The 22,266-nt window shown below is 45.1% G+C and overlaps 1 protein-coding gene across 1 annotated transcript; it reads right to left on the bottom strand.

Moving 5' to 3' along the window:
• Nucleotides 1-1,338: 1,338 nt before the first annotated feature.
• Nucleotides 1,339-20,094, bottom strand: LOC111155039 (apolipoprotein D). Its single transcript, XM_022515059.1, has 5 exons — nucleotides 19,859-20,094; nucleotides 15,387-15,516; nucleotides 8,916-9,037; nucleotides 5,414-5,502; nucleotides 1,339-1,818 (listed from the first exon to the last, which is right to left on the bottom strand). The coding sequence occupies exons 2-5, from the start codon at nucleotides 15,507-15,509 to the stop codon at nucleotides 1,583-1,585; spliced, it is 570 nt and encodes a 189-aa protein (XP_022370767.1). The 5' UTR covers nucleotides 15,510-15,516; nucleotides 19,859-20,094; the 3' UTR covers nucleotides 1,339-1,582.
• Between the last annotated feature and the right edge of the window lie 2,172 nt (nucleotides 20,095-22,266).

Below are 22,266 nucleotides of genomic sequence, written 5' to 3'. Positions count from 1 at the left end.
CACTCTCAGGGATAATAGTATTTGAGAAGAGGAGCCAAGAGCTCTCTGGTCGGCAGGATAAAGCACAGGGCACAATGGCAGGCAGAGTTGGGGAGAGGGTCTTCTCCTTCAGTACCTACCTCCCCCTTACCACCTTCTTGCCTGGTAGTTTTCAGACCTTAGGAATGTCAAACTGGAACCTGCAATCTGAGGTCCTATTTATTTAGAAAGAGAAAAAATTGTACCTTTAAGATGCTTGGGATTCTTGTGACATTTAATAGAAAGCATTAAGGGCGCCTGGGTGGCTCAGTGGGTTAAAGCCTCTGCCTTCGGCTCAGGTCATGATCCCAGAGTCCTGGGATCGAGCCCCGCATCGGGCTCTCTGCTCAGCAGGGAGCCTGCTTCCCTTCCTCTCTCTCTGCCTGCCTGTCTGCCTACTTGTGACCTCTGTCAAATAAATAAATAAAATCTTTAAAAAAAGAAATAGAAAGCATTAAGAGTTTCCAGTGCTCAAGGCAATTCGTACCTTATGTTCATGCTGAAAAAGCAAAACTCTCATCAGATGGCTTAATTTTGTCTTCATTTCCCAAAGCATTAGTAGATTACAAATGCTATGTGAACTAAGTGAAATTGCAGGGGGAGAATTCTGAGACCTTTCTGATTTTAAAGTCATGATGTAAAAACAAACAAAGAAACAAAAACCCAAAAAACAAAACCTCAAGGTGGTTTCCAATTCTCTGAAGTTGGGACACCCAGAGCTGTGACTGTGAGACCCCATGGGTGCCTATGTCTTGCAGGGACTGAGACTCTCCCGGAGCTCCCCACGGTTCCCTCCATGTGCTGCTACCTTTGCACACCCCAGCTTGGACTATACATGCATCTATACTTGTCAGTCTCCCTCGCTAGTTTGGGAGTTTCTGTGGGATGACAAGGGTTCAATGCCTGGAATACAGTTGGGCCTCAATAAATATCAGTTGAATGAAAGACACCCAAAAAGTATTTTCTTAAAAAAAAAAAAATCCCCATAGTCTTCTCCCTTATTGATTCTCCCCTGCATGGACTCCAAGATGGCCCCTTGATTTAGCCTGACTCTGAGGACCTCCTGATGAGAAAATAAATACTTCAAAGAGACTGCCTGTCAGAGACTCAAAAAACAGAAGTGATTCCCCCCTAAGGGAGTGCCCACTGCAAGATGGGGACACCTGGATTCAGGCCACCCACCACCGGCCTTTGCCATCAGCTGTCCCCTTCCAGAAAGAGGATTGTTACCTTTAAACTGTGCACTGCTTCATTTCTTTCAGCAGAACTGTTCAGGGATCTCCAAACATAAGCTTATAATGAAAACCCCACAATAACCAATTCAGAATCTACTGTGAGCACAGCAGGTCAGCAACAAGTTTATTATTAGACTGGCAAGGTCACAGACTGGTGGATGGCTAAGTGTTTGGGCCAACTCTCCTTGACTTTCTCTGCATGGGTTTCTGCTGTCAAATTTCCCTTCTGGTGTTTGCAATGGTTTGCGGTGGTGGGTTTGTCTTTATGGGGGTGGGGAGCAAAGCAAAAGAAGTAACAGAGAAGTAATGCAGGTTCCCTCTAGAGCCTCTCACAGTGACTCGGGGCAATTCACCTGATCTGTGATAGTCATTTTCTCAATGTCAATGTCATTAGAGGTCAGGATATCTTTTAGATAGGTCACGGTTTCTGGAGGGAGATAAGGGTTTCTTCCCAAGATCCAAACATGATCCATGTGAAAAAGCCAGACGATTGTGGTGCAGGAGTACACGAGGGCGTAGTTCTCGTAGTCCGTGGCCAGAACCCAGTATGGAGCTGACGGCATCACTGAGAACCAGAGGAGGGCAGTGTTAAGAGGGAATAGGGCAAGAGGAACCTTCATCTCCAGGACCCAGGAAGCCAGGGTCCTAGTTCTTCTACATGAGTGTTTCTTAACTCTGAATTCATGTGGGAATCTTATGGGAGCTTTAAAAAATCCTAGGCCACCACCCTCCAGGCCTGCCCAGATCCTGATGTGGAGGTGACTGGAACTCCTGAAGTTTCCCCCAGTGATTCCAGTCTGCAGCCCGAGCTCAGAGCCATCATTCTGGATCCTCCCTCCCTGGCAGTAGATTGGTCTGCAGAAGGTGACGGTTAACAGGGAATTTTGTTGGACCCCCTAGACTAATAGGCTGCACTTAGCACTAGTACAAATGGAGGCACCACTTAGATAAGTGGAGTCAAGAATGTGAAGTCGGGACGCCCAGGTGGCTCAGTTCACGATTTCAGGGTCCTGGGATCGAGTCCTACATCAGGCTCCCTGCTCAGCGGGGAGTCTGCTTATCCCTCTGCAGCTCCCTCTGCTTATGCGCGCTCTCTCCCCCACCCCCTCTCTCTGACAAATAAATTTTAAAAATCTTTAGAAGAAAAGAGAATGTGAGGTCAGGGGCCCCAGGCTTTCCAGGTCTGTACTTCCCTGCTTCCTTTAGAAACTGCCTGGGGAAGGAATTAAGGACTAATGTTGATTTGTTTGTTTTTCTTTTTGTGTGATCTTCAAAAGTTCCTCTGTTCTTAAGAATATGGTAAATCAGGGGCGCCTGGTTTAAGTGGGTTAAGTGGGTTTTCAGTGGGTTAAGCCTCTGCCTTCAGCTCAGGTCATGATCTCAGGATCCTGGGATCAAGCCCCGCATCGGGCTCTCTGCTCAGCAGAGAGCCTGTTTCCCCCTGCCTCTCTGCCTACTTGTGATCTCTCTCTCTCTGTGTCAAATAAATAAATAAATAAATAAATAAATACAAACCAAAAAAACACTTTCCAATGATTCAAAAAAAAAAAGAAGAATATGGTAAATCAGGGGCGCCTGGGTGGCTCAGTGGGTTGAGCCTCTGCCTTTGGCTCAGATCATGATCTCAGGGTCCTGGGATCGAGCCCCACATTGGGCTCTCTGCTCCGCTGGGAGCCTGCTTCCCCCTCTCCCTTTGCCTGCCTCTCTGCCTACTTGTGATCGCTCTCTCTCTCTGTGTCAAATAAATAAATAAACAAAATCTTAAAAAAAAAAAAGAATATGGTAAATCAGGTGGTAACAGGTTAAAAACTCTCCCTCACAAAGGGCCTATAAAGATTCATTGAATGACATCTGCCTAGTATCAAAATTTCAGCATTAAAGGGTCCTTATGGAAAAAGAGGGAAGATTTACCTTCTCCATCTGAATCCAGAAACTTCTTCTATTAAGCTACCTCCACACCACAGTCCAAGGCAAGGAAAAGTCATAGCCTACCTTGTTAAAGTTAAGCGGAACATGAACCCAAATGGCAGAAAGCTGTGAGCTGACCCCATAAGAACAAAAGATTTTGACACATATCCCGTCATGGGTGGTTTGCTTTCCTGGGTTTCAAGCATCCCACCTCCTCCACTCCAAAATAATCCCTGTTTGCCAAGCCAAACCATATCTCAACACTTGTGAATGACCATGAGAAGCTGGACAAAGGAGGCAGTGTGTGAGAGGTTAGAGCTCGGCTGGGCATCAAAGACCCAGCTGGTCATCAGTATAATACAAGAGGGCCAGTCCATATGACAACCCAACCAGGTCCCTCCTCTCTCTGACTTTCTACCTGTTTATAAATATGAAAAAGGAAGGACACTTGGAGGATGCCTGATGGACAGAAGCCTGTACAAGGCTACGGGGCCCACACTGAGTGCTGTTTCTGACTTACCTTTCTAGCCCTGTTGGTGCCTGCCTGCTGGGCTCACCATGAGAGCTCGTATTCATCATATATCTGCTATCTGTGACTTTCCACTGCTTTGTGTGTTCCCAGCTGGACCGAGAACTCTGCAGCCCTGAGTTGTCTGGAGGAAATATTCTTCCAACCTCTTTTGGTGATGGCCTCATGCCCCACCTGCACATAGCCAGGAGTTCACATGCTGTCTTCCTCCCACAGGGTCTAGATCTCAAGACCCATTTACCCAGATGTTTCTTCTCAGCAAAGAAAATTTCCATATTTCTGTATTAGAAAACTCTAACAGCCTCCTACTGCTTCTGGGAGGCACTTCAACACAGGAACATGGCTTTTGAGGCTCTACCCAGTTGTCTTGTGCTCCACATACCTGCCCATCCTCTGGGCTTCTCTCTGCAGGCCTTTCCTCTTGCCATTCTTGCACTTGGGACAGCCTTTCCCATAATCCCCCCCACACCCTGGAAGACCCAGTGCAAACGTCTGATCCTCCACCAGAATAAATCTCCTTCTCCTCTGCTTGCCCTGCCAGGAGATCCTGCCTCTTCCAGCTCCTGTTCCAGGCTTCTTTTGGAAGGTCGCGCCCATAATATTTGGCCTTGCCTCCTATCCCCACCCCTCAGCTGAGAGTTTGGGGTCCTATGTTTTGGTCCCAAGTGGGCCTCTAATTAGTCCAGTGACCTTGCCTCCGTCATCTAGCTTTTCTGCACTTGGACTTTCTTATTTGTGATATAAACAAGAGAAACTGACATGTACAAAGCCCCTTCCAGTTTACGGAGCATGTGCCATCTCATTTATCTTTATGACACTGGGCGCAGAGGTGAAGATATTTGCCCATGGTCACATGTGCAGGAAGAACTGTTTTCATCTCCCAGCATTCCTATCTTGGTGTATGAAATAAGAGTGTCCTCTCTGCCCCCCTTTAGGGGCTTGATGGGCAGTGGGAGGTAGTGATTTCTCTTGCAGCTGTGACTTCAGTATCCACCACTTGGGTGGGGAGAGGGACCCTCGAGCACACTGGGAATTAAGAAATCTCACATTTCTGACTTGCCTTCTCCCGTGTGTCTCTATCAACAGTAAAACTAATATTTGGTGTTTTCTCTGTTGCCCGTGTCCATTCCTCCATGAGCCCAGAGCTCAGAGGGCACATGCCCATGATCAAATATCCTTCAGAGAAACCCACAGTGTGGCGAGAAAGTGGCAGACAGAGCTGGGGCTCAGATTTACCTTCACTCGTTATCTCTTGCTGTCAAGCTTCTGTGCATATCAATTGTTCTGCTAAGAACACCACTATTAACTATTACTAACCGCTAATGTTTCCAGCCTCCGTTTCCTGGGGGGTGGGAAAGGCGGGATTGGTTATCCTACTGCTCAGGCCCTGTGTGCTGCTATCTGTGCTTCCTCTATGGAAACGTGGTAGTTTTTAATAGTAAATCGCCTATGTACTTGTCAGTATCCACACTGGGGTTTAAGTCCCTCGGGGACAAACCCAGCTCTGCCTGGCTCATCATTGTATCTTTGGTGCCTAGCCCTGAGCTGCATGTAGCCGGTGCTCAACAAATAATTATGTATTAAGTCACGACAGGTGACACCCAGATGTGACAGGAGTGTTCCCACCCAGGGCTCTGACTTCTCATTTGAGGTAGAAAAGGCTCTAGCTTTCAGTTTGTGTATCTCTTATCCCTGAAACCTCCCAAGGGAAGTGAGTACTTACACCAGAAAAACTTAACTCCCAGCTTGGCAGGCTCTGTAAGGTTGCCCTGGGTGGCTTCGCCTTCGATTTGATTCACAGTTCCATCAGATCTGCAATGAGTTAAAACAAAAAAACAAAAACAAAAACAAAAAACAACGAAAAACCTTAATTCATGGGAGGCCAAAAATCAGTGAAAGGCAAGATGTGTGACACTAAGGACCAGGGAAGCAAGAATGCGATTGCTCGTTAGGAAGGCTCTGTCTCCTCTCCTTTGTCACTGTCTCACACCAGGTGGAAGCAAATGGCCTTGGAGTAATAAGAAGCAAGAACTGAAATGCTCCAGGACCGGATAACATGTTAGGCCTTTGCCCTTTAGGGCTATTTTTTGGGTCCTGCAAGGCCATTTCCCATTCTCAGGCTCCAGAAGGAGGGAGTAAAAGAGAAGGGAAAAACAAACAAATGAAACAACCCAATACACTAAGAAGATTGGCTTCTTTAAAAACAATAAAGAGCCAAAGGAAAAAACAAACAAACAAACAAACAAAAAAAACGAGGACTGCTGGAAGTCTGGAGATCTGCAAGCTTTCCCTGCTCTTGGGGTCTCAGTGACATCTGTCCCATAAAGGCATTCATTCGCCTGAGCTCCAGGACCCCTATCCAGCCCAGCAGGCTTCTGACTGAGTGTGGGAGATTTTGACCCTGGCCAGGTACAGCAGGCAAAGAGAAAACATTTGTGATTCTCAGAGATGTTGAATGAGAAGAAATGCCCATCTCACAACGAGTGCCACCTTCCACTTAAAATTGGCGGTGTCATTTCTTTCTTAGTGGTTTATAAAATGGTGGTGTGTCTGAAGTGATGGTCTCAGATTGGATGAAGTACTTTCACTCTTTTTAAGGGAGCTGACTCCTTTTCTGGGTAACTGGCCATGACCTCGGGGACCTGGGGGAGCGGGAAAAGGCCTGGGGATAGACTGAAGGAAGGTGCTCACATATCACAGGGCTCTTCGAGGACACTGAAGGATGAGCAGCCCATTTGTCACTCCTCAAGGGGCAAACAAACTAGAGGAGTAGCGTGTGTTAGAAAGTCAGTAGGAGAGGCGCCCGGGTGGCTCAGTGGTTTAAGTCTCTGCCTTCGGCTCAGGTCATGATCTCAGGGTCCTGGGATCGAGCCCTGCATCGGTCTCTCTGCTCAGCAGGGAGCCTGCCTTACCCCCCTCCCCCGCCCTCTCTCTGTGTGCTGTTCTGCCTACTTGTGATCTCTCTCACTCTCTGTCAAATAAAGAAAGAAAGTCAGTAGGCTATGTTTAGTGTTAATGTCCAGAAACCAGACAAGAAACAGGTAAGGAAGGATGGCAGAGGTACTCTGATGCTGTTGGATATGCTGCTGGATGTCTGTCTGTCCTCTAGTAGGGCTGGAGACCAGACCCTGAGCTGTCACCTGGAACTCCACTGGGAAGACAAGAAGAAGGTCCATTTCCATCTGCATACGGTTGCTTAGCAACAAACCAGCCTCTTCTCAACAGACTCCTCCCCTTTCCTTCATCATTAATGCTTTGTCCAGAACAGTTTCCAAAAAACAGTCTCTGATCATAAGCTCACAGTTTGTTCGTGGGAAAAACACATGTATTTTTCAAGGGAGGCAGCAGTATTTATTAAATGATTAGACCACACCAAACACTGTTCTACGTGATTTGCACATTTTATCTCACCCAAAGCTCACAAAGCCCTATGGAGGGAGGTTCTATGATTATCGCCATTTTACAGAGAGGAAACGGAGGCTTAGAGAATGAGCATACATCACTGAAGATCCCATTGTCAGTATCTGGCAGAACCAGGATTTGAAACTGGGCAGCCTAACTTCCCAGCCTGAACCCTTCAGCTCCCAGCCCTGTGCCAGCTGCTCTGGCCCTCAGATTCTCCGACCCTGGCTAAGAATACTTTGCTCAGACTCCATGCTGTGCCTCTCTGCCCATTCAACAGTACTCCTGAGAGGAAAACCGTTCCCCTCTCCTAAACTAACAAACCCTTCTCCGTGTGCCTTTTAATCTTAAACAGACGTGACCCTGCAGGCTGAGCAACCTAATACTCAGGATACGGTTCCAGACGACTCCCCGCCAGCTCCAACGGAGAGGTGAAAGAGGTTTGGGATCTGTGTCATTGCCTGACTCTTGGTCACAGAATGGGACAAAATATTTGAAATGAAATCACTGCAACTTTAGATGGCTGCCCGCCTCCCAATTCCTGGAGCCTTTCCTGGGCTCTGAAATAAGCTGGTTTTCTCTTTTAGGCCCTTAAGAGTAAGACTCTCACTCTTGTATGTACGCAGGGCCAAGAGTCACCCCCCGGTATCTTGGCTCACAGGAAGCTTAGTGGAGAGTAGGATGGCCACACGAAGCCCTAGTAACTTCCAGGCTGGGTTGTGGTTGTTTTTTGGGAGTTGACACTGTTCTCAGATCTTGTAGGGAACAGGAAGTTCAACCCTTCATCTCCAGCCTTCCTTTCATGTGTCTTCTGTCCTCTTCCTCATTTCACTTATTAAATTTCCGTGTTGTTACTCCAAGCTGTGTGGCCCTTGGGAAATTACTTGACCTCTCTGTACCTCAGTTTTCTCTTTTAGAAAAATGAGGTTAATAACAGCACCTACCTCAGGGTCGCTATGGGGATGAAATGAATATGCACACTCATTTACATATACACACATATAGGTCCACATGTGTATAGGTGTGTACAAAATAGTGCCTTGAACAGAGGAAGTGCTTAATATCTGTCACTATTGTTTATTGTTGCTCTTACTTTTGTTGTGGAAGGTAGGTAGGAACTTTTTCTGGGGCTCTTTTAAAGTTTACATTTGCTTTCTAAAGTATGAATTTTTGTATCAAATAGAAATCCGTTAGAAGCTCCCAGTAATAAAAAAAAGTATACTTTTCTAAGCTTTCCTGTCACATAACCCAGAGGGCGACTATGTCTGTATCTAATAGTCAAAGTTGTCTGGAGATGGAATAAACTTCATGGAAGGCAATGAGCTACCCATTCCTGGAAGGATTCAAGCAGAGCTGAATGTCCTCTGTCAGTAGATAACGTACAAGGGCTTCTCCCTTGGTTTGGGAGATCAGATGAGAAAGTTCCTCCCCTTGTCCTCTGCTACCTGAGTATCTATCTCACAATAAAAGTGGGAACCCTACAGTTTGGGTTACTGTTGAGTCCCGAGTGCCTTTCCCGGGAAGTACATATACAACAGGTACATAATACAGGGAGTACACAATAGAGTTAAGTACACAATACAGTAAGATGCTAGGCCAGTGGTCTTACAAATAAATGAGTAGTTCCTCACCCCCCACCACCACGCCCCACCATTCCGCTTGCCAAGAGTCGTCATCTCAGGACCTACTGTGAACAGGCAGTGGATACCCAGCCGCATTGGCATCCCCCTTGAACTAGACTTCAAGGACACCCAGTCACCCCAGGACAGCTCTCTTGTGGCTGGCTCCAGGACTGTGCTGCTTTTGAAACCACAGCCACTCACCTCAACTCCTGGTTTATCACTTTGATGTTTCCGTTTTCCATTAACGAATAGTTGGCCTGGATGCAACTTCCCTTCTCAAAGCTCACCGGGATCTTCTCAATTTCATACCATCGTCCAAGATACTGCAGAGATAACAACAAACAGAGAAAACTCTGCGGTTCTCTGGGGACCTGCAAACTCTTCCCTATTGTTGTCTTTTAGAGAAGAGCCCTTTCCTGGGAAACCAAGCAAAATGGGCTGCATTGTTCCCAACAGCAACTGAGCAAGATACTGATTCAAAGGAGAGTAAGTGAATCAGATGTGCAGGCATTTGTCGAATGCCACATTTTATTCCTCAAGTGCTCTTTATTTAGATATGCTGTCAGTGGCCCCTCCAGCCAAAATCTATGTGAAATTCTAGACTCTGTAAAAGAGAGGAAGCAGTCCAGATGATGTAAGGTGCCATCTCAAATATTTTGTGATTCTACGAGGCATCTCTGAATTGTGTGCAAAGTCAGATATGTTCACTGTGGGGAACTGGGACTCCAGGGTTGGTAGAATTCTCCTCATTTGACCCTGGAGAGGGAACTGGTCACAAAGGCTTTTGGCAGGTGATCAGGATTTAGGAGACTGATACCATTCTTCCCGTGGGGGCTTGTTCTGTTTATAACTTCACGTACAGAGTCAGCATTAAAGGAAGTGTGTGACTGTGGGTGAAGGGAGACAGGTGTTTTCGTGTGTCCATGCACCGTCTTGCATGGAGACTGCTCCAATTTACAACCTTCATGGGGGGCAATGTGGAATTATCTAGCAAAGCTGAAAATACATACAGTGCATATATGAGGTTATTTGCTGCAGTACTGTTTTTAAGAACGAAACACAGGAAACTAGAGTCTAAGTGAGCATTAGTAGGGGATGGGGTCCATAAATGATGGCACATCCATACAATGGAATATTATACTCCTTTTCTTGAAGGAGTCCTATGTAATTACCTCCCAGATACATTCAATGGAAAAAGAGCTGGGTGAAAATAGAGCACATGGAAAAATGGGGGGAAAGGTTATTATATTCATTTTTTAAAAGATTTTGTTTATTTATTTTTAGAGAGATAGAGAGAGCACTAGAGAGAGAGGGAGCGAGAGAGCAAGCATGAATGGGGGGTAGAGGGAGAGGGAGAAGCAGACTCCCTCTGAGCAGGGATCCTGATGTGGGGCTCCATCCCAGGACCCTGGGATCAGGACCTGAGCCGAAGCAGATGCTCAACCAACTGAGCCCCCCAGGTCCCAATTACATTCCTTTTCTGTCCCCGCTATAACAAACAAATTACCACAAGCTCACAACATGAATTTGTGGTCTCACAGTTCTGTACATCACAGTTTTGTACATCAAGTGAGCTTGGTTAATATCAAGGTGCTGGCAAGGCTGTGTTCCTTTCTAGAGGCTCTAGAGAACTGTTGTCTTCTTGCCTTGTCCAAGTTCTAGAGGCCACCCACATTCCTTGGTTGATGAACACCTTCCTCCGTCTTCAGGGCCAGCAAAAGCAGGGGAGATTCTTATCACACTCCATCTTTCTGACCACAGCTGGGGAAGGTTCTCTGCTTTCAGTGATTAGACTGGGCCCACTGGATAATCCAGGCCACTCTTGCCATCTCCAAGTCTAGAACTTTATTTATTTATTTATTTATTTTAAAAAAAGATTTTATTTATTTGAGAGAGAGAGAGAGAGACCATGAGAGGGGAGAGGTCAGAGGGAGAAGCAGACTCCCCGCCAAGCAGGGAGCCGGATGTGGCACTCGATCCTGGGACTCCAGAGTCAGGACCTGAGCTGAAGGCAGTCGCTCAACCAACTGAGCCACCCAAGTGCCCCCAAGTCTAGAACGTTAATCACATCAGCACAATTCCCCTTTCCATGGAAAGTAGCATATCCACAGGTTCCAGGGATCGGGGTGTGGACATTGTTCTGCCTACTGCAGTTATGTATGTATTTGTGGACGTAAACATTATCTCCCAAAAGATACACAGTGAACTGTTTTTACTGGTTGCTACTAGAGAGGGAAACTGAGGTAGGAAGGAAACGGGAAGGAATAAAGCTTTTCATTGAATGTTCTTTGGTACATTTAGAATTTTGAACCATATGAATATATTTACTTAGTCAAAATACTAATTCAAAAGATTTTAGAAATTTATTACCCAACAAGGGAAAAATTGGAGATGCACTCACCTTCAAGAGTCAGGCTTTGAACTGAGAGCGTCCTGCCAATAGGGGGCAGTATTACGCCAGTCACATGGCTCCTTGCTCAAATCTATACTCCTGTTTATGACCTAAATGTTCCACTCATTTATGAAAGCACATCTTTCCATTAAACCACTGAAATCAACATTCACTTAAAGCACCGAAAAATAAGGTGAAAGATCATTTGGTTTCCTCGGCATCCTCAAAAAATGCTCCATTTTATACAGTGCATTTAAAAGAGTTCAATTATTGTTAAGGTGAGTTCAGGGCTCCACAATTAAAACCAACTCGGAGGTTGAAGATTGCTTTTCATGTCATGCTCCTTTATAATTTCATAGTATTTTTGTGAAAGCCGTTTCATGGTTTTGGGTCTGCTTCTCTAACCACATAAGGATAGAGCAATGTTTAAAATGAATCCTGGAGGGGCGCCTGCGAGGCTCAGTCCGTTCGGCTTCCAGCTCTTGATTTTGGCTCAGATCATGATCTTGGGGTTGAGAGATTGAGCCCTGCATTGGGCTCCACACTGATTGGGGAGCCTGCTTGGGATCCTCTCTCTCCCTGTCCCTCTGCCCCTCCCTGCTCCTGCGCAGCCCCACTCCCCCCCCCCCCCCCCCCCCTGCTCTCTCTCTCTCTCTCTCTCACTCTCACTTTAAAAAAAAAAAAAAAAAGGAAAGAAAAGAAAAAAGAATCCTGGAAAAGATAGAAGTAAAACTATCTGTATTTGCAGATAGCATGATTTTGTAATAGAAAATCCCAAGGAATCCACACACACAAGAATATAGGAACTGATAAATGAAATCAGCAAGGTTAAAGGATACAAGATCAATATATGGAAAGCAAATGGGTTTCTACACTTACAATGAACCCTCTGTAAGTTATGAAAATTCCACTTACAATAGTATCAAACAAATAAAATACTTAGGAATAAATTTAACCAAAGAAACGCAAAACTTATACTCTGAAAAATATAAAACGTTGTTGAAAGAAATGAAAGAAGACCTAAGTAAATGGAAAGATAATCTATGTTCAGGGACTGGAAGGCTTAAAATTGTTAAGATGACAATGTTCTCCAGATTGATTTAGATTCAGTGCAGTCTTTATAGAAACAAAACAAGCAGAGAAGCACAGTGGAAACATGTTGGGCCCATAAAAACAAAACAAAACAAAAAACAACAACTCTGCTTTTTTACAGAAATTGACAACCAGATCCTGAAATTCATATGGAAATGCAAAGGACTCAGACTAGCCAGAAGAACAAAGTTGGAGGCCTCATATATTCTAATTTCAAAACTTGCTACAAAGCTATAGTAATCAATACTATATAGCACTAGCATAAGGATGGATATATATAACAATATAATAGAATTGAGAGTCCAAAAAATAAACTCTTACATATATGGCCAATTGATTTTCAACAAGGATGCCAAGATTATTCAATGAAAGAATAGTCTTGTCAACAAAAAGTTCTGTGACAACTGAATATCCAAAATAATAAAGTTGGACTTCTATATCATCCTATATACAAAGTTTAACTTATAAGGGACCGCAAACTTCAATGTAATGATTAAAACTAAAAAAACTCTTTTAAGAAAATATAGAAATTAATTTTCATAACCTTGCATTAGGCAATGAGTTTTTTACCTTGCATTAGGCAATGAGTTTTTTTTTTTTTAAGATTTTATTTATTTGACGGACAAAGATCACAAGTAGGCAGAGAGGCAGGCAGAGAGAGAGAGAGGAGGCAGGCTCCCTGCTGAGCAGAGAGCCCGATGCGGGGCTCGATCCCAGGACCCTGGGATCATGACTTGAGCCGAAGGCAGAGGCTTAACCCACTGAGCCACCCAGGCACCCCAGGCAATGAGTTTTTTAGAGATCAAAAGCACAAGCCACAAAAGAAGAGAATAGATAAATTGGACCTCCTTAATATTAAAATCTTTTGTGCTTCAAAGGACACATTGATAAAGTGAAAAAAGAATCCACAGGATGGGGTAAATATTTGCAAATCCTATATCTGATAAGAGACTTGTATCTAAAACGTATAAAGATTCTCAGAGCTCAATAATTAAAAGATAAATAACCCAAGTAAAAGACGGGCAAAGGACTGAGACATTTCTCCAAAGAAGAAATACAAATGGACAATAAACACATGAAAAGATGCTCGTCATCATTAACCATCAGAGAAATGCAAATCAAAACCGCAGTGAGATACCACTTTGTGCCCTCTAAAATTTTAAGGACTATAATCCAAAAGATGACAACAACAAGTGTGAGCAAAGATACGGAGAAATCGGTGTGAGACACTGCTGGTGGGAATGTAAAATGGTGATGCAGCTCTTTTGGAAAACAGTCTGGCAGTTTCTCAAAAGATTAACGTGGAAGTTACCATATGACCTAGCAATTCTCTTCCCAGCTATACGCCCAGGAGAACTGAAAATGTATGTCCACCAAAAAAACTCCCATAAAGACAAACACACAAAAATCTTACACATGAATGCTTGTAGCAGCATTATTCCTAATAGTTTAAAAGTGTAAACAACCCAAATAATGAACAGGTAAATAACATGTGGTATTATCCATGCAGGAGAATATTATTTGCCAAGGAAAAGGGCTGAAGTTTAGATACATAGTACAATATGGATGAACTTTGAAAATATTATGCTGCGTGAAAGGAATCAGTCTAAAAAAACCACGTACTGTATGATTCTGTCCCTATGAAATGTCCAGAATAGGCAAATTCATAGGGAGAGTTGATTGCCTGGGGCTGGGGGGTGGAAATGGAGAGTGACTATTTGTGGGTAGGAATGATGAAAATATTCTAAAATTGATTGTGGTGATGGTTTCATAACTCTGATTATACAAAAAAATAGAAAGTGAACTTTAAACATGTGATTTATGTGTTATATGAATTATATTTCAGCAAAACTTTCTTAAACATCCTGCTTCACACCCCAAGGGACTTTTGTAAATATGGTTCAATTATAATTTTCAAAGTGTCTTTGGATTTTTACCCCCAAATAGAAATATAATTCAAATTCCCTGGATTTTTTTCTGGAAAGTCTCCCGTAGCTTAGCAGGGTTGCCTGGATAAAGGGACCAGCCTGTAACAGTTACAGAGTGAGCGGTGTAAACTGTACTGTATGTGTCCTTCCTACCTCCCCTGTGTGACTCTGTAGACGGTGCTCCTTCCCCACAGCCTGCAGGCTCTGAGCTCTCATCCCTCACTCCTCTACCTAACCACCCCGAGAGGTCCCAACACTTACTCATACTGAGGAGTGAGTGACTGATAACAATTTTAATATTACCCATCATGAGTACTGTCCCTTAAAAAAGATCCAAACTTTCTGTTAAGGAGAAAATGTCTTAAGAGCAAGATTCTAGGCATGAGTTCATAGCAATGGAAAACTTTCCTGTTTCTACTAGCTGCCTCTTTCTCCTATTCCCTGCGTGTAGATATGCACACATATACACAGGAAGGCTGAGCCTGATCCCAGGAAGAAAAACCACATATGGAGACCCGGTTATATTGGAATCTTTTTAGTGCAGGTAACAAGAAAGCCTCTTGGGGGAGTTCTGTCCTCTTCTAGGCCCTGCAGGAGGAACTCCTGGGTGCCCAGCACTGTGGCGAAGGCTGGTCTTGAATCCCCCTCTGCATGGATTAGCAGGGTGACCTGGGTGGGTGATGAGCTGTCTGACACTGAGCTTCTTCATCCGTAGAATGCGGAGAATAGCCCTGGAGCTGCTGCCTGTCCGTCAACTGCCCCATGTCCTCTCAGCCTAGCTGGGTTCACCTCTGCCACCGTGGACAATTCCCACGCACACGCTGCCAGCTGTCCACCTTGAGCCCACGTCTCCCCCTTGGCCGGAAGGCCTTGCCAGCACCCCGGAGTGCCCACAGCATGGAGGCTCATACCCCTCCATGGGACAATCTGAGGAGCATTCTACACATTTCCTGAGAGAATTCACAGCAGGATGGAACCCTGTTGTTAACAGTGTTACTGTTGAGGAACGCACCCTTAGTTGCTCTTCTGCTTCTCTGTCTGCTTCCCCACAGGCCCACATTGCTTCCTGGGATCATCCTCCCCAAACTCTCTGCTCCCCAGTTCTTGCCTGAGTCTGCTTTTGGGGGATCCCCCAAGAGGATAAGTACCTACACCTCAAGGCTAGCTGTGGGACTCAAAGCAGAATACTAACACTGAAGCCTGGTAGATGTTTATTCAAACGGGAGGCAAAACAGATAGGAGGTTAGCCTTTTACCACACCTTATTCACATCAAAGTTCTCTTGCACTGGAGGAGTCGGGCATTTCCCAAGATGGAAGGCTTGTCCGGATGCCGCACTGAAGAGGCCGGCCAGCATGGAGAGCAGCAGCAGCGCGGTCACCATCTTGGGGCTGTGGAGGGAACCCGGAGTTAGGAGAAACAAAGCTGCTTGAGTCGTTCTGGGCTTCCGAGGACATGCAGTCACACAGGGTGGGGGGGATTTCTGGGGACCTCTCTGGAGACCTCCCTCTGAACCCTTTGGCAATCGCCCTGCAGGCCACCTGGGTCATCATCTTCAATGGCCCTGGGAGGCATTCCACCTCCCGGAGCCTCTCCAGACACTTTGTACCCCCTGGGAGAGCACACTCTGCCTGGTGTTGGAGCTCGTTGGATTTATTTTGCAACTGCTCCCTCCTAATTATGCATTTTTCAAGGACAGGCACCCCCAGGACCCGGCAGTGTCAGGCACAGTCCAGACTTGTTAATGAAGAGAAACGATGTGGGGTGGGGGTAGGAAAAGGTTGAAGTTGTCGAGGGAACCGCGCGAGAGAAAAAAGATGAACATAAACTGAGCACGACATTTGGTGTCTTAGGAGACTCATAAGAGAGATGCCTCCCTGATCCACAGCCCACCTCCCCCCCCCCCCCCCGCCTTGCTGGGCTGTTCACCAACCAGAAGTATGCCTGAGACCTGACAGGCAGCTGCGTATTGGGGACCCCAAGGCACCCCAGCTGGGTTCGAATGCAGGCTTTGCCACATACTAAGTATAACTGTGTCCAGTTCACAATTGAGCTTCCCAGGCTATTACACGGAAATAATAATCATACCAACTCCAGGAAGTTTTGCAAGAATTAAATGAGATGTATAGAGAGAGCATTTCGGGTGGTGTCTGATATAGAGAAAATGCTTCATAAACACTAGTTATTGTTACCATGAAAAGCAAACACAAATAGTTGTTTCCTGAATTTCTCTTTGGACTTCTGTTGGGAATATTTTTCTTTCTTTCTTTCTTTTTTTTTTTTTTTTTTTTTTTAAGATTTTATTTATTCATTCGACAGAGAGAGATCACAAGTAGGCAGAGAGGCAGACAGAGAGAGAGAGAGGAGGAAGCAGGCTCCCCACCAAGGAGAGAGCCCGATGCGGGGCTCGATCCCAGGACCCTGGGATCATGACCTGAGCCGAAGGCAGAGGCTTTAACCCTCTGAGCCACCCAGGCGCCCCTCTTTCTTTCTTTTTTAAAAATTTTATTTATTTGACAGAGAGACAGCGAGAGAGGGAACACAAGCAAAGGGGTGGGAGAGGGAGAAGCAGGCTCCCTGCTGAGCAGGGAGCCCGATGAGGGATTTGATCCCAGGACTCTGGGATCATGACCTGAGCTAAAAGCAGATGCTTAACAACTGAGCCACCCAGATGCCCCGTGGGGATATTTTTCATAGATGTGCATTTATTTTTATTTTTATTTATTCTTTTAGTTGCATAGACAGGGAAACCGATGTGCATTTAACTAGAGGCAGACCAGTAGCTAGCAACAGGCATTTCAGCCCAAGCTCCCTTCCCTGCTTCTTGCCCTGACCTCTTCCATGTGACTCCTTGCCTGTGGCTGCACAAGAGCTATTTCTAGCTCTTTGCCTTTCTCCCTGCAATGAAGAGGACTGAATCCATGCAAGCCAAATGTTCTCAGATCTGAGGATTTAAAAAGATGTGTCATAACAGGAATAATTATAACCACTTTATTATGGTTAAACCTCTAAATAACCTTTAATAATCAATAGCTTTTCTTCTGGAGGTTTCACTGCTCCATTTCCAAAGGAACAGTTACATAATGAGTAAAGCTGCCAGCCAGGGATGGTGGTGGCGGGGTGGTGGCTGAGTCTCCCTTGAGCAAGCCAAGTCTGGGGTAGGACCCCACCTTCTCTGAGAATCCACCTCCCATTGGCTCCTTCCACCATGTAAACAACATCTGTATTTTAACCTTTGGGGAGATGATGGGAATCGCCTGAACTTACAAAAATTTGCATCCATCTCTGAGAATTTCTTAGAACTGTGGAGCTCTACTCTTGGCCCTCAGTAGGCTCCAAGTTCTCCGTGCCTTGGCCAGAAGATCCAAACTCAAAGGCTGGTCACACATTATGCACATTCTACAGGGCCCCCCAAACTGGCGGGACTTGAGAGGTCCTTTACCCATTCCCCAAACCCCTGGGTGTACAGATGGAAGCTGAATGCCAGAAGGGGCAGAGAGCTGGGACTCAGGGGCCATCGCCAGCTGTCCATCCTGCAGCGACCCTCAGACGGGCTTCATTCTTCACGCCAGCTTTGGTTACTTTCAGTAAACACCTACCTCTGTAACCTTGGTGAGCCTCATTTCACCGTGTGACAACTACGCCAAAAGTCAGTTCCCTGTCTTACTCTGGCAAATCTCTTATTACAAAATGTTCTCTTGTGGGCTGAAGCATGTGCTTTAGCTCTGTAGGAGGATTTCAGAGCAAGGCTAATTCTTAGCATTGCTCGCATCTCTTCCAAAGATGCCTCTTCCTTTTTACTCCTCTGGTTAAAACTTTTTGTGAGAGTAAGGGTTGATGGCATCCATAATTTCTTTTCCAGGCCCCTCCCATTCTTACTCACTCCACACTTCTTCAGCACCTTCTGAAGGGGAGGCAGTGGGGAGAGGACTTGGGAGATAAGGTGAACAAAGTGAAGCCATTTTGGTTTTAGGCTAATCCTTAACCAAGAGTCAGCAGGTCATAAAAAGGGTTACAAGATCTGACTCACAGAAGCCGCAAGACCCCATTCCCTCAGGTAATAAAAGCGGTAAAGGTCAGACATTCTTAAAATTGCTCCCTGCAGTTAATTTCACAATCCTAAAACAAAGGAAAAACTCACCACCCAATGTAAATGAAAAACCCAAAGTTAAAGAGTGAGCCCCTCCCTATATGGTTAGTTAATTAAAAAAACTTATAAGACCCTTTATTAGAGGCAAAGGGGTGTCCTTTTTGTCAGCTGGAAGGGGGGACTACTATTTTGTGAGGTAGCTCCTTTCTTCTATACTTAATACATCTTTGTCCCTTTCTCTACACAGCCTGCTCTCAAATTCTTGCCCTTGCAAGGCCAAGAACCCTCTCAGCGATGGGCCTGAGGCCCTCCCTCTGGATCAAAGGTAAATCGCATTATTAACATACACCTGTGAACTTGGGTATGTGTGACCTATATTTTTGCATCATCTTCTAAATACTAATGGGAAGATGTCTTAATGAGGGGAGTTTGCATATTTTAAAAATAAATATAATTTAGGGGCGCCTGGGTGGCTAAGTGGTTTAAGCCTCTGCCTTCGGCTCAGGTCATGGTCTCAGGGTCCTGGGATGGAGCCCTGCATTGGGCTCTCTGTTGAGTAGGGAGCCTGACTCCCCCCACCTCTGCCTGCCTCTCTGCCTACTTGTGATCTCTCTCTCTCTCTCTGTCAAATAAATAAATAAAATATTTAAATAAATAAATAAATAAATAAAATTTAAATGCTCTTTTAACTGAATATTCAATTATTTAGTAAGAATTCTACTAAGGTTATGGTACACCCACCCTGGGCCAGCACTGACTCTGTGAACTGAAACTCACAGTCATTGAACTTCCCCATGGAGAAGCCCGGGCCTCAGTATGTTGAATGGGCCCCACCTCGTATGGCCACAATACCCTACCTGTTAGGGTCCCGCACTGACATTCTCTTTGTACCCAATGGTGTTAATGAGCCCAGGTTTGTTCCTGCTAAGCTCTGAAGCCAGAACTTCCTTAGACCAGGTCTCCTAGGAGCCTGTTTTCTTGATGCCTGCGTATTACGAGGACCTGGTCCCTGATTTTAAAGATCTGCAGATCCAAAGAGGACTGGCTTCTGAGATTTCACGTGATAAAACAAAATACATTTCCGCAAGTCAATGGGTCTAAAAAACCCATTTAGCTGCTGAACCCAACAAGAAACCATGTCTTCTCAGGAAAATAGTTTTGTACCACATTGTTAAATGCATTTTCTATTCACAGGATGAATTCCAGTTCACTTTTCAGTTAATTTTACTGTAGCACACCAGTGGATGACAAGTCCCCGAGAACCCATCCAGGACAGTACTGGTGTAGGGAAAATTTTCCTGTCGTCTATCTACCATAGAAGAGGGTACCCAGTGCAAGCAGAAGACTCAGAGAGGAGTCAACATGGGTTTGGCAGCCCAGTTTGGCATCTGTTGTCAAAGTCTTTTCTTGACTTGTTGTTTGGGGTAGCTGAACCTCCGTTTCATCGTCTGAAAATGGGATAGTTAGTATCTACCTTGGAAGGGAGCTTGAGGAAAAATGAGACCAAATTTGCAAAGCAGCAGGCACAAACCCTCCATCGTGTTAGTTACTATTGTTAGCTGAAAAGGGGCCATAGAAAGCCAAGACTGTCTCTAGGGTAAGCATCATTCATCATAAATGAAAATTAAAACCACAATACATACCTTTTTGGTCAAGATGAAGGCAGTTTCCACATGCAAACTCACCCAGTTTAGGATGCCTTCTCTTGTTGACTGGCTTCTCCCAAGCTGTTTTATAAGCTTCACAGGGTCATTGATGTTTCATTTTAATGCATGCCACACCCCGCCCAGTTCAGGAAGGCTGGCCTAAAAGCTTAGCTCTGTACCAAACACAAAAATGGGATGTTTTGTCCATCTCCCTCCCCCAGTTTCCTTCACAGCTGCTCCCTGCAAAAGAAACAATGAGATACTGTGTGTGTGCATGTATGTGAGAGCGAGGGAAAGACAAAGTGCATTTCATTCAAAACATCTTTTTTGCTGTGTGGATTTTCTAATTTAATTTTCTCAGTCAGAAATGCACTTTTAAGTTCCAGGAAGTTGCAACAGATGAGCATCTGGTATTTATTTTTCATTTTTGTGTAAATGAAAAATCAACAATCTCATTTCCCCACACAGAGCATGAATTCCACCCCATGAGGTCCGCGGTCTGGACTGTGGTTCGGGCAACAGGACGAAGGTTAAGAATTAGAGATGGTTTTTTGTGTGATCCTGGGGAAGCCACCCACTTCTCTGAGTCTGTCTCCCCACTGTGAAGGAGAGACTGTCATTTCTGTGTCTGCCAGAGCTGGGGGTGCAGGGGAGTTCCCAGCTGGGAAAGAGCTGGGGCTGAGAGCTGAGAATGCCAAAGGTTTCTTGCACAGCTGCTCACTCTGGACCAATCCTGCCCCTCCCAGCTGCATATTCTCTGTGGCCTCTTACTGCCTGGGGTGGAAGTGGATTTCAGACGCTCATTGCACAGAGATGGGGCTGAGCCTCCTCTCTCAGTGGAATTAGCAACTTTGAATCTTAGGACTTGGATTCTATGCCTCTGTGATAAGGCAGGAGGTATTTTTAGGGGCACATAGATAACACAATATCTTTGTAGGAGACGTCAATTCCCAGATGAAATGCATTCTCCAATTTCTAAGCAAGAGAGAGAAATGTATAGCACTAGGCCGTATAAACATGAAAATAACACAAGAACAACAAAAGCGAATCCTTGACGTACCAGACCCTGATGGCATGTTCTTCAGGACGTTCTTTACCTTTTCAGGAACAGAAGTGCTGATTTCCATTCACGCTGTCTCTTGCCCTCTCTCTTCCCGTGCCCTTGCTCAAACGTCACTTCCTTTAAAAGGCCTTCCTGACCTTTGAAAAACAGTACTCTTCCCACTACCACTTTGCCTGCTTTATCGTATCCTTGTTAGAGCTTTACCTGAAATTATACCCCTGATTTGATGTATTTTTTGCTTCTTATGTTTCCCCACTCGTATATGAGCAATACAAGTGCAGAGAATTTGTCTCATTGACTCCCTGCCGTAGCCCCCCAGTGCAAGGACCTTGTAAGCCCTCATTAAATAAACTGAACGGAAGGGATCTACCTAGTCAACGAATTTACTGAGGGGCGCCTTGCTGGCTAGGTCGGTAGAGCGTGCAACTCTTTTTTTTTTTTTTTTAAGATTTCATTTATTTTTTTATTTGACAGACAGATCACAAGTAGGCAGAGAGGCAGAGAGAGGGGGAAGCAAGCTTCCTGCCGAGCAGAGAGCCCGATGTGGGGCTCGATCCCATGACCCTGAGATCATGACCCCAGCCAAAGACAGATGCTTAACCCACTGAGCCACCCAGGCGCCTTGAGTGTGCAACTCTTGATCTGGGGGTTGTGAATTCCAGCCCTATGTTGGATGTAGAGATTACTTTAAAAAAATTGGGGCTGGGGTGCGCCTGGCTGCTGGCTGGCTCGGTCTGTAAAGCCTGCGACTCTTAATCTCTGGTTTGTTAGTTTAAGCCCCACTTGGGCAAGGAGCTTACTTAAAAGTAAATAAATAAAAAAGAATTTACTGAGTATTCTAAGGTCTGCAAAAGGAACAGGAGGTAATTATTTAAGAGACTTTTATTTAAATTGTTTTTCTGGGAAACTATTAACCTGTAAATTCCTGTGTCTTCTTTACTTGCATCCCATTTGTTACCAGGAATTGCTTGTCACTGAAGAAATACACAGTTAATCTCTCGTTGACCTCATAAAAAGAACATTTCCTTTACTCTAAATAGCCACACAGTTCTCCACAAAACAATGTTGGTAAAGCTGCCAAATTTGTGAGTTGGAGATTGATGTCTTTTATCTTTCTTTTTTTTTTAAGATTTATTTATGCGGCTCCAGGGCGGCTCATTTGGTTAAGCGTCTGCCTCCCACTCAGGTCATGATCACAGATTCCTGTGGTGAAGCCCCACATGGGCTCCCTGCTCAGCGGGGAGTGTGCTTCTCCCTCTGCTGCTCCCCTTGCTTGTGCTTGAGCTCTCTCTCTCTCTCAAATAAATACAATCTTTTAAAAAAATCAAAGATTTTATTTATT

Source organism: Enhydra lutris, unplaced genomic scaffold (genome assembly GCF_002288905.1).
Source record: "Enhydra lutris kenyoni isolate GAN:26980312 unplaced genomic scaffold, ASM228890v2 scaffoldscaffold39, whole genome shotgun sequence".
Lineage (NCBI taxonomy): Eukaryota > Metazoa > Chordata > Mammalia > Carnivora > Mustelidae > Enhydra > Enhydra lutris.
Note: the sequence above shows the minus strand (reverse complement) of the source record. Positions and strands in the feature narration are given on the sequence as shown.